Source organism: Cricetulus griseus, chromosome 2 (genome assembly GCF_003668045.3).
Source record: "Cricetulus griseus strain 17A/GY chromosome 2, alternate assembly CriGri-PICRH-1.0, whole genome shotgun sequence".
Taxonomy (NCBI): domain Eukaryota; kingdom Metazoa; phylum Chordata; class Mammalia; order Rodentia; family Cricetidae; genus Cricetulus; species Cricetulus griseus.
Window position 1 is genome coordinate 137,723,051 of NC_048595.1, and position 12,814 is coordinate 137,735,864.

Consider the following 12,814-nt stretch of genomic DNA (forward strand, 5'->3'; position numbering starts at 1 on the left):
TATTTTGTTATAATTCCTGAAACAGTGCAGTCTTAACAAAAGAGCCATTAGGACTAACAATCTCTAAGGTAGGCTTTATGTCCTTAATCACAGAACGAGGCACATTATTGCCTTATTAGTAAAATGAAAACTCAACAAGAGGGTGAAAGTGCGTCCCAAGGTAATTGTCTCCTCCACAAATACATATGGAATAATAGGGGGAAGTTCAATGCACTAAGCATTTAGGCAAAACAGGAACGTTTAAAATACTCTGTTCATGGTTAAAAATAAGTTGTACTCTAAGTCCACTGATCATTGCCAGGCAGAACCAAAGTTGAGAAATTTCTATTAAAAACATGACTCAGAGGAAAAAATACAGGGGCTAGCCATGAAGGAAATGATCTGGGGCCAACCTCCATTGGTCCCTCCTACAGTCACATGGCCGGGACATCTTTAAAAAGGAATTATCTGGACTCAAGAGGATCATAGCACCTTCCCCCTCCTGCAGCCTCTTTCTCACCTGGTAGAGAAATCTCAGAAGGTTCACAAGATGTGTGATGCCTTTGTGGGAACCTGGAAACTGGTCTCCAGTGAAAACTTCGATGATTACATGAAAGAAGTGGGTGAGTGCTGTGGGGGGTGAGGGGTTCCCCCGCTGGGGAGAGGGCTGGTAGCCTGCTTCCAGCTTGGGAGCAGTTGCTGAGAGAAAGGCTGTTTTCTGCATGGAGGCTGTAGAAGCCACAAGAAAGAGCCTGTTCTAGAAGCCTCCTGAATGAAAGGTTCAACCTAGTGCTTCCTGCAGGTGAGCCAGCAGGGAAAGGGAAAGGAGTCTAAATAAAAGTCTGTTAGGATCCACAGAATGATAAGTGTTGCCTTCAATGCCACCCTTGTGTCGTGTGTCGCTGTTCTGCACTTGGCTCTTTGTTTTTAACATCTCCTTTTAAATAAAAATGTTGCAATAACTCAGAAAGAAAAATAGACTTTTTTTTTATTGCACGGAGTACTTTTTCCTTAAAACTGAAGTCATGACACTGCCCATCTTAGAAAAAAAATCATGTTGAAAAATATATTTTAGCATTTTTTTCCCGATATCAACATCACAGTAGACTGCTTGACGTTAGGAAATATTTTTCTTCATGGGGTTGAACATTCATTGGTTTGGAATGATATGGATGTCATAGATTTAGTGAGTAATTCAAAGGGAAAGTTGGCATGTGAAACACATATGGAACATGCCTTTCAGATAGCAGAGGTTCGAAATGATTTAGGTTCTGTCAGCACGGCTCGCATGCTGCTGTGTGAGTGGTCATTAAATAACACTGGCAGCAATGCAGTGGCCATCGACCAGTGATGCACTTTCTCAGGGAGCTTCTTCATTGAACCCCCTCTCTCCATGACCTCCGTAAGGTCAGATCCCATATTACAGAGTATCTTCATTAGGACAGAATCCCCTAAATTTCCAAAGGCTTAACCTTTCCCTGAGTTATACAGTGGGAACTTTTGGTTATCTGTCAATATTGTCTTCCTGTTTGTAGATAAGAATCAGGACTTTCAGCATGACTGACCTTTTAGCATATCTGCTAGGTACAGCTTAGTATGCTAGTTCCCGTGTACTGACCCAGAAACACCAGGGTTTTAGACCACCTTTAGCTACTGACATTTTGAAACAAACATTTTGTACTTGTAATATTCATATCTAAGTTATAGTGACACTTTAAATTGTGAAAGACTCGTAATTAAAGGCAGTAAGTATTTCCTGAATGGAACTGGCAGTTATAACTGAGGCACAGTGGGCAGGTATTGCCTTCTGTGGTCAAATAAAGTCAGAAAGAAACAAGTGAAGCTTAGTTTTTCCTAGTCTCAGTCCCTCTGGAATAGTCTTCCACATTTCACCCCTCCCTCATATTGATTGACTGAACTGAATGATGTGTTATGCAGCAGAGTGAGGGTTCAAGGCAGAACTACATCATTTTCTCACTGGGGCTACTTTTTAGACAAAGAGCCAAGTTGCCGGCTCTGCATCACTTATTTGTGCTGTGTTTCTCAGGACAGCCTTAATTCTAACCTGTGGTCACTTCTAGTCAAAGAAAAAAAACTTTGTTTAAGCATTTGTGTTGGAAAAGTTAGCACATCGGTGACTACAAATTCTGTGTAACATACACAGAGAACGCAAGTGATTACTGTTCATCTAAGGATTTAAGTTGCTCACCCTCTACAGGAGAGCATTTCCCTCATTTAAACAAAGAAGACCTCACAACTTGAGTGACTGAGATGCAAAGTGTTAGTTTCCAAATTATTTTAAACAATGGAATTATGATTTATTGAGTTCAAAAGATATTTACTGATTCTCCCTTTAATTTTCCTTGCACAATATTGGGAATGGTATTGGCATTCTAAAATGGCATGGCATGCAGGAAGCATTTTTCCTTTTAGAGAAATTAATCAGAGATCTTCATTTCATGAGGGAGTAATATGGGAAAGAAACCTAGAAAATTACACTTGGCAACAAATGCTGTGATATGTGGTTTCTGTATACTCAAAATAGATGAACCTTTAACCCACTAACTCTACTTCAGGCCTGGTCTCTGACTTTAGATTTCTTTTTTAAATACAACTTTTAATATTTAAGAAAGAATGAAATGGTCAAATGGTCTCAATCAGAGATCTGAAATAGAGACAGTATATAGACACATGCATTATTGCCATATTCTTATAGGTATATTATAGATATGCTGACATATATCTAAAAACATACACATGGAGGTATGAAGATTTAATCTCTATAGATTATGTTGAAATCAATGAGTCTCCTAAAGTAGAGAGGGGACAACCTAAGAGTGAATCTGGATAGGTTGCTCCTGAGTGTATCCTCGAGGATTAGGGCCAATATGCTTAGCTGCTTAGCTTGTTTCAAAGGAGCGTCAAGTAATCTAGCATCTTTTTCTTCATGGACAAAAAATGTAAGTTTGCCATGTTTTCCCTTCTTAACTCCAGGAGTGGGCTTTGCCACCAGAAAGGTGGCCGGCATGGCCAAACCCAACATGATCATCAGTGTGAACGGAGATGTGATCACCATCCGATCAGAGAGCACATTCAAAAACACTGAGATTTCCTTCAAACTGGACCAGGAATTTGAGGAAATCACCGCAGATGACAGGAAAGTGAAGGTGAGGAATAAGGATTTGGGGGCAAGGAGAGGGCCTGGCTTCTAATTCGACAACCTACAAGACATGATTTCAAGACAAGGGAAGGAAAAGCTTTCCATTGGAGTTGGAATGTCTCTGAGCTCCCACATCTAAACTGTGGCCATCAGAGTGCAGATGATGTGTTACTGAGTTGTCCTCATAGTAAAAATGATTAGCATATTTTGTGCATCATACAATAGTGTGTATGAAGTAAATTAGAGCAATAAAATTTTAGAAGAATTTTATATTTTTGGTTTGAGGCTAGCTTTTAATGACTGGACCATCCCTTCAGCCCTACAGGAATTTTACAAAAGAATAAAAATCACTATAATGACACCACCTCAGAATAGTTTTATCATCTAGTTTCTTTCACAATACATCCTTTTTTTCAAATTATAATTTTATGTTCTATTTCTATTCAGAATATATAAGTAGATATATATACATGTGAGTTCTACATTATTGGTTTTAAGATGTCTTTCTTTCTGTCTGTCTTTCTTTCTTTCTTTGTTGGATTATATTCTTGTCACTTAGAGTAAGGACCTCAGAATAACCAAGGCTCCATATTTTCAATCTTATATTTGGCCTTCATATGCAAATTGCAATTTCTTTTCACTGTGCCCACAGAGCGTCATAACCCTAGATGGCGGGGCCCTGGTACAGGTGCAGAAGTGGGATGGGAAGTCTACCACCATAAAGAGAAAGCGAGAGGGTGACAAGCTGGTGGTGGTGAGTATATTCTTCATAATTAGCTGTAGACCCACCCTCAGGGCCTCAGGACCATTACTGCGCTTTAGCAAACTCACCTTCTTGGGCAGAACAAAGGCTCATTTGCATATTTGTTTATTTGGAGCTGGGTTCTCATGCTTGCCTAATGTGCTCTGCCCCTCTGAGCTACTCCTCCATACTCTCATGCAGCCATGCTCCACCCAGGCACGTTCTCCCCTGAAAGCAGTCCTTGCTTCCTCTCCGGAGTCACAGGCTTCCTGGTGCAACACCCTCACCAGAGTGTATCCTATACTTCTGCTGATGGCACCCACTTACCATGGAGATTTTCCAACTCCCTGAGAAGAAGACCTGTATCTTCTTGGTCTTCGCATTACCCTAACCAATTACACTCAGGGATAGATGTGCAATACAAACACAGAATTCTAGAACATGTGTTTTTTGATTGAGTATCATTTGCTTTCCAACACTGGGAGAGACAAAAATTAAATGCATGCTGTTGTCTCAGTGATTGACCTTGGAAATTTTGTGCCTGTGTCTAGGAATGTGTCATGAAAGGTGTCACCTCTACCAGAACTTATGAAAGGGCATGAGCCAAGGGAAGTGGCCCTGGACTGAAATTTGCATCGAACTCTACAATACTCAATTGGATGTATTGTTTTTAAAAAGATATGATTTTCCACTAATTAGCAAACAAACTATTTTTTCCTGAAGCTGGATGTTATTGAATATGGTTGTGTTGGTTAAATAAAACCTTTTTAGATTTACAAAGTGGTGTAATGATATTTTTATTATGTGTCCAATTTTCTATACATAATTTAGTGAAGAGAATAGAAAAAATGCATTATAATTTTGGTTCTGATGGAAGTAATAAAGTCTTTCATAATACTGCATGGTAGAAAAGTCAGTGTCCATGAACTTCCCTAGATAAGAGACAGTATACAGGGACCAAGACTGAAGTAAGCCCTACTTTAACATACCTAAAATTAGAAGCTATCTATACAAGACCCAGGGTAATTTTAAACACAGGAACATTATCCACATCTATGTGACTCAAGCATGGACATTTATATTTGTCCTGTCCTGAAGTATTGTTACTCAGCAGGGCACACAATGCTGTAGAAAAGAACTCTAGTCTCCAGTGTGTGTGTGTGTGTGTGTGTGTGTGTCTGTGTGTGTGTAAAAGAGAGAGAGAGAGAGAGAGAGAGAGAGAGAGAGAGAGAGAGAGAGAGAGAGAGAGAGAGAGAGAGAGAGTCTTACTAAGTAGTCCAGGCTGGTCTTGAACTTCAATTCTTCTGCCTCAGTCTCTTATGTTTCTGGGGTTACAGGCATATACCACCATGCTCAGTTAGTCTCAAATTTTCAGTCTAAAACAGATGATTTAGTCAGTCTTTCATTACTGTAATCAAATGTGGAGGCTGTTTGCTTTAAAACAAAATAAATTGCTGGGTAATGGTGGTGCACACCTTTAATTCCAGCACTCCAAAGGAAGAGGCAGGCAGATCCCTGAGTTAGACTTAAGTCAGGTCTACAGAGCAAGTTCCAGGACTGCCAAGGCTATACAGAAAACCCCTGTCTGGAAACACAAAACAAAACAAAAATGTTGTCTTAGCTATCAGTTTTGGAGTCTGAAAGGTCAGGATCGTGCAGCCCCAGAGAGTTGGCACTGACCTCATGGTAGGTGTTACCATGAGGAGATGATAAGGGAGAGGGGTATCTCCCTGACACCAAGCAGGGAGGAGACATTCTTGTCATGTACAACAACTTGTTCTTATGGGATCTAACAGACCCCACTAATCCCATCTGAGGAAATAATCCCCCCACCACCATACTCTCACCTACACTGAACTATCACAATCTTTCAGTAAGTTCCATCCCTTAATGCTCCCAGCACCTTAACATACAATGCTGGGCGTCAAGCTTCCAGTACTTGAACCTTCAGGGAACAAACCATAGCAACATGCTGCACCTAGAAGCCGTGCAGAAGCCATGCCAGGCATCCCATAATTTTATTGCTAGGCAAGTATGACATTCTGGTTCATTAATAAATATGCAATAATTTTCAGCTGTTTCCAAACATTTATGTTTATTATCAGTAGCCTCTACTGATATCTAAACATTATATCTGAAACACTTGTATGCACACACAGGCATAAAAACAGTGAGGTTTGAAATGTATGCATACAGACATACAATAACAGTGAAACTTAAAACCAGTGTACATACAAATATAAAACAGGTTTAAAACATTTGTGGACACACACACACACACACACACACAAAAAAAAAAAAAAACCATCAGTTTCTCAGGAAGTGTATGTGTTCTGGTGTGTGTGTGTACTTATGTGTGTTGCATGCATCTCTTGTGGGAGGCATGAAAAACCTCTACCCTGAGATTTTTCACATATAGAGTAAGACTTCTAAATCACAAGATTAGAGTATATAGTACAGGGATATCTATAGTGCATGGAATATGCTGGGTGACAAGCCAGACACAGAAAAACAAGTGTCACATGTTCCTTCTGTCTCATATGCAGAAGTTAAAGGAAAGTCATCTTGGGTGTGGAATGGAGATTATTTAGGGTAAGGAGGAAGTATGAATTGTATCAGAGTATACTGTATGAATATGTTCAAGTATCACACTACCATACACTTACCCAACATGTATAATTAATGCATGGTAACAAAAATTAAGATACATTAAAATGTACACTCCAAGTGTTATGATTGTGATGTCGTCTTTAGAACATATTTCTAAAGCTGTTCGTTTTCTGCAACCTATTGTTTGTGTAACACCAAGGTTTAGAGGGACCATAGAAGGGACCAGGGTCCTTGTCCAAGAATATTTTTATAATCACAAAAAATAATGGGCTCCACAATTTGGGTTCACTAGATCTGTATAGGATTGATTAGGACAAATCTTAATACTGGCAAACCCTTATTTCTTAAGAACAAACTGTGGTGTCAGGCACCTTGCATGCCATAGATCACTGATCACCAGAATGATCTGATGGGAGGAGCTATTGTTTCCATCAAGATGGGAAAACCAAGCCTTAGAGTTCAGAGCACTAAAACAAAGTGGGTAACGGGTGTAGGGCTCTGAAGTTCAACAGTTATCATGGCAGAAAGCAGGTCTGGAAGCCATGGGTGGTAACAAAACCTGATGAGATAAAGTTCCAATGGACTCTGGGGAGATGAACAAGGAGTGCTCCCCAGAAACTGGTCTCCCCACAAAGACAACAGTTACCCTGGGATACCCTTATACTCTACTCTTTCCAATGGAACTGTTTTAGAACTCAGATTTGAAAAGGCACTATAGAAAACACATGATAAACTGAGGTCAATATTGGTCAATTTGAGCTCTTAACACAGCAGCAGAACAATTAATGTATAGTTAATACATGTTAATAAAGCATTAAGTGTGTACTGATGTTGATATCACTGCTTAGATGTCTTCTTTACAGTCTGTAGTATTCATCTTCTGGTGAAGATGAGTAACACTGTGATGGAGGGAGGTTGGAGAAATGGGCCAGGTGCTACTCTCCTGTCTGTGGGAATCCAATGGGCACAAGTCTCTGGAGCAGTTGTCACACACCCTTAAAGAGCTAGGATGGACCATAGTATTTTGTTTTACATAGTATTTTGTGGACTTCCCTCTCTCTCTCCCTCCCCCAACTCTCTGTCTCTCTGTCTCTGTCTCTGTCTCTGTCTCTCTCTCTCTCTCTCTCTCTCTCTGTGTGTGTGTGTGTGTGTGTGTAGGTCAGAGGATAACTTGTAAGAATTAGTTTTCATTTTTATCATATGGGTCCTAGGAATCAAACTCAGGTCCTCATGCTTGGCAGAAAGTGCCTTAATCCACTGAGATGTCTCTCAGACCCTGGAAGTGTTTTGATTGATGCTTGCAGCTGCAGTCATTCATAGAGGCCAGAAGTACACACACACACACACACACACACACACACACACACACACACACACACACACACACACACTCACACACACACTCAGAGAGAGAGAGAGAGAGAGAGAGAGAGAGAGAGAGAGAGAGAGACCCCTCACTGTTGTAGGCCCTGTCTTCTTAGGCTGAAGAAATTCAGGGTACTAAAAGAGCCTATTCCTATAAATCCAAGGTATTTACATGGCCAGTTCCTCTCTATTCCATCTTTCTATTCTCCCCTTTGGGGAAACAGTCCCTAAGACTAGGACATTCAGAAGTGATCTTATGGAAGGATGGAATTGGGGAGATACAGATCTTTAGCAATCTAAATAAAACAAAACATGAAAAATGCCAATAAGTCCTAGCAAAGAATGTAGGAGGGAATCTTGTTATCAGTGTCCTAGATTGAAGGCTTGATTCTGGGCCAAGTCTCAACAATAGAACTGGCCACACAAGCCAGAAATCAGAAGGAAAACTAATGGGAAGGCAGTTAAAGGGGTTTGATAATATGACTACATTGGTAAAGGCAGGGGATATTGAGCATCTCTGCCCGCCTCAGCTGTGTGGATCTGAGCCTTGTCTGTAAACAGGAAACCTGAGGCAGGGCAAGCATTGTACATAACTGAGCTCTCTTAGTCAAGGTGCTCACACACTGATAATTATCTCAGTTCTGGTTCTGTAAGGCAGCTTTAGTGAAGTCCTTGTCTATTGAGGGAACAGTCTAATGAGCCCTATGATTGCCTCTGTTTAGGAGAGAGCCTCACTTTCTATCATTGTCCAGTTAATCCTAATTAGGGTGGTCTCATTCTACATAGATCTGAGAGGAAATACTCTTCTTAGAACCCAAGGTCATGTTAAGCTTCTAACTGTAGGTGGAGTTTTCCCGTCCCTGGAGCCACTTCCAAATTACCACACAGAGACTTACATTAATTATAAATGCTTGGCTAATAGCTCTCAGGCTTATCAATAACTAGCTCCTACATTTTTAAGTTAATCCACATTCCTAATTTATGCTCTGCCATGTGGCACATTTATCTCCTGGAGACTCCTTGGACTCAGGCCTTCTTCATCCCATCATCCTCAGTTTGACTTTCTTGTCTTTAATCTGTTCAACTATTGGCTAGTTAGTTTCTTTATTAAACCAATTCTAGTGACATATATTCACAGTGTACAGAAAGATTGCTCCACAGCATATAACAATAATTGGAAAATTGTGGACACTATACCAGTTAATCTAGAGCTGGACATTATGAAAATTGACAGCTGAATATCACTGCAAATCTTGACACACTAAAATTTTAATACATCTATGCGTTGAGTTGAATAGGAATCTAACCCGAAGTAAAGGAGGAAAATAAACATGAAGACAGAGATGGCAAGTTTCAGGTGCGGTCAGTCACTCATTGGGCATGTGTTACACACAAGTGGAGAATCAGTGCTTTTTTTTTTTTTTTTAAAGATTTTATTTATTTATCATGTATACAACATTCTGCTTCCATGTATATCTGCACACCAGAAGAGGGCACCAGATCTTATAATGGATAGTTGCGAGCCACCATGTGGTTGCTGGGAGTTGAACTCAGGACCTTTGGAAGAACAGTCAGTGCTCTTAACCACTGAGCCATGTCTCCAGCCCCGGAGAGTTAGGGCTTTTTATCAAAAGAATTTTATAAGATTTTGCTGCAATCTGATTACCATAGTTAGCACAATACTAAGTTTAAATATGCAATTTCCAATATCAACCACAATAAAAATCCCAGGACTTGCAAAAAAAATAAAATAAAAAATTGGAAAAGTCTATTCAAAGGCTGAAGACAATTTTTTAGCTATAAGCTGCCACAAAATTATTTTCAGTCTTAGTAGCAATTGTAGACTTCTGAATCCTGAACCATGCTGAAGCTTTAGAATCTACTTAAGTTGGATTAAATATTAAATGCATTTTACAGTATGGGATGGCCATGAGCCTTTGGAAGACAGGGACAAAAGTTCTGGTTTGACTCTTAAATGTCCTCCATGGATTCGTGTTTTGATGCTTGTTTTGCAGCTATTTGAGAGACTGTGTATTTTCAGAAAGTGCATCCTGGCTCACAGAAGTAGGCAATTAGGGATGGTTCTGTGAACCATTAATGTCAACTTCTAAGGTCTCCTCATTCATTATTTGTTTCCTGGTGTGCTGAGATGTGATGAGCCACTGCTTCACACTCCTAGCACTGAGAGCTCTACCATGCTTCTCCCTCCACTCCCACTTGTGGACCAAAAAATTCTGTGATTGAGAGCCAAAATAAACAATTCCTTGCTTAAGTTGTGTCTGTCTGGTATTGGGGTCATGGCAATGCAAAAATAACATCCCATCCAGAGAGGACCAGAGTGAAAGGCTTGTCCTAGAACCGGAGAAGCACCATGTTCTCACACTCTGTAGTTCCTGCTAACACTAATCAGGAGAAGTGCTATGGTAATTAGAAAAAGTGAGTGCTGTTTATTTCTTTTGTTCATTCATAAATCCTTCACTTTACATTTACAGTGTCTTTTACAGCAGGCGCTGTCCTAGGAATATAGAAAAGAGTATGATGTATTGCCTGTTTCTGATTCACTTTTATAGTAGCTTGCACATGTCTGAGAGAAATGCAATGCTATAAACTGAGTTCTTTATGACACTTCATTCTAAGGTCTAACTGTATGCTATGATAGGTATTGAATAGCTCCAAACCAGATTGCCACATGCTAGAGTTGGGTCTCTGAAGGTGGGTAGATGTGTATGAAATCAGCTGCCCACAATACAAGTAATTGGCCAGATCCATATTAACCATTTAATGAAGTTACTTAAAAAGATATGTCAGTAGTAAAAGGCTTAATCATCAAGTAACTTTGAATCTCAGACACAAGACTGTTAATTGACTATGACCTCATGTAACAGAAATTGCTTCTGGCTCCATCTTTGAGTTTGTATCATGATGGATGCAGCAGTATAGCATCACAGAAGAAATCAGTGTGTGCAGAGGAAGCCTCAATGCAGAATCCCTCCCTGTGAGTCCCTCCGAGGAGTGGGGAATTCTACAGGAGCTGGAAATTTGACTTTTCTCTTTTGTTATATAGGCCTACTGAGTTCTAAAAGGGACCACGGTATTCACTTCTGAATCCATATCAGCATAACAAGGTCGGGACAGTTGCCCACTACCCCTCTCCCCTGGTCAGTATACACAGATGTATGTTCTCTGCCTTCCAAGCTCAGGGAGAACAGCTGGAAGCAGTAGAGCAGGCTCTGGCAGCCTGCTCTGTATCTGAACACGAATCTGAGCACACGGTCTCCCTTGAGGCACTTATCAGGGCAACTTTTCCTGACCCACTCTGGCGCTGCTGTTGCCTTCTTCTGCTCTCCCCAGATATCTCGGTAACTTTTCAATTCATAAAATATAGCATTTCCCGTTTCTTTATATCTTTACTTCAAAAGCAATTCTTTCTCCCTCATAAGTTATCATTACTCTTTGGTGCTCAAACAGCAATATCTTATTTGCTTTTTATCTAAAGAGATGGCTTTATATACAAAGATGAATAGATATTTCTCGGTAGAAGGGCTATTTGACATAGAGAAGATAAAAATGTCAATACTCATATTCTGGTCTCGGACCATCTAAATTTCTAGTTCTCTAACACAGCCAGAGTGCAGAACAGCAACATCAACCCCTTCAATCAAATGTTTCTTAGAAAACTTGGGGCCTTTGACCTACTTCAATTGCTTGGGGTGCAGAGCATGAATCAAGAAAGAATTACTTGAAGAATTAATTTACCGCTGTGCTGTTTTACTTTTTAGAATTTGGATGTCATACATAACCCCTCTACTCCCCCCCAAAAAAACTTCCCAAAATTTACTTACATCATCTCAAATGGCATTTTTTCTTTTTTTATTAGAAAGAAAATTATTTTATGTGTCAATCCCAGATCCCTCTCCTCCCCTCCTCCCCTGCCCCCCAACTAACACCCTATTTATCCCATACCCTTTCTGCTCCCCAGGAAGGGTGAGGTCTTCCATACGGCATTTTTAATATAAAAATGAGTTTGCAAACCATCCATGGGAAAGCATGTCTGTAATCCTAGCCCTTGGGAGTCTGAGGCAGGAGGATTGCTACTTTGAGGCCAGCCTGAGCTACATAGGGAGATCCTGTCTCAGACAGAGAGAGAGACACACACACACATACAGAAACACACACACACAGAGACAAAGACAGACAGACAGAGACATGCAGACAGGGAGAGAGAGAGCGAGTGTCTGAAACCTGAGGTTCTAAGCACTGATGCCAATATGTCCCTCCTTTTTAAGGCTTAAATCACAAAGCTCTACTCACTAATAATTGCCACCTTCTTTCTGGTCCTCAAATATTCTTGATTGACAACAATGATACTGTTAATAACACCCTAGAACTCTCTCCAAGTAACTGGAGGCATTTTAAGTTACATTAACAATATCAATACATCAACCCTGCAAGCAAGGGAAGGGACGATTCTCTCGTAATGAAGGAGAGGTTTGGGCACCATGACTTGCACAAACAAAAAACAGCTGAGGCAGACCGATCAAGGATGTCCTTGTTTGGAGTGGGAAAACATCAAGTCAGAGTTCGTCAGGCATTTGTCTGATATTCCCTCGGGGTTAGTCAGCGTTTAGTGTTCAAAGGTTGGTCTCCACTGACAGTTGTTTCCATTCGGCAAGTAAGGTTTATCTGGTGACTCCTGGGTGTAAATCTCTTTGCTAGAAGTTAAAAGAGGTTCGCTGAATTAAGTTTTGCAGGTTGGGTTTCTGTCTTTTAATTTGGAAGTAAATACAATGAGTCAAATGCTGGTACCTGGACTCTCAGACTCCTGGAAGCCCATTGGTCACTTCAGGAATGCCACGTGATGAAGATGTACTTTAAGACAAGCTGCTGGAATCACAGAGGTGCCCACACTTCCTTGGCTTCCGGTTGTGAGTGCCTCATCTTCCCACAAGCTTTCCACG

At 40.5% G+C, this 12,814-nt stretch overlaps 1 protein-coding gene across 1 annotated transcript; it reads left to right on the forward strand.

The window, feature by feature from the left end:
- The first annotated feature begins 416 nt into the window (after nucleotides 1-416).
- Nucleotides 417-4,657, forward strand: Fabp4 (fatty acid binding protein 4). Its single transcript, XM_027398764.2, has 4 exons — nucleotides 417-602; nucleotides 2,974-3,146; nucleotides 3,792-3,893; nucleotides 4,433-4,657. The coding sequence occupies exons 1-4, from the start codon at nucleotides 530-532 to the stop codon at nucleotides 4,481-4,483; spliced, it is 399 nt and encodes a 132-aa protein (XP_027254565.1). The 5' UTR covers nucleotides 417-529; the 3' UTR covers nucleotides 4,484-4,657.
- The last annotated feature ends 8,157 nt before the right edge of the window (nucleotides 4,658-12,814 follow it).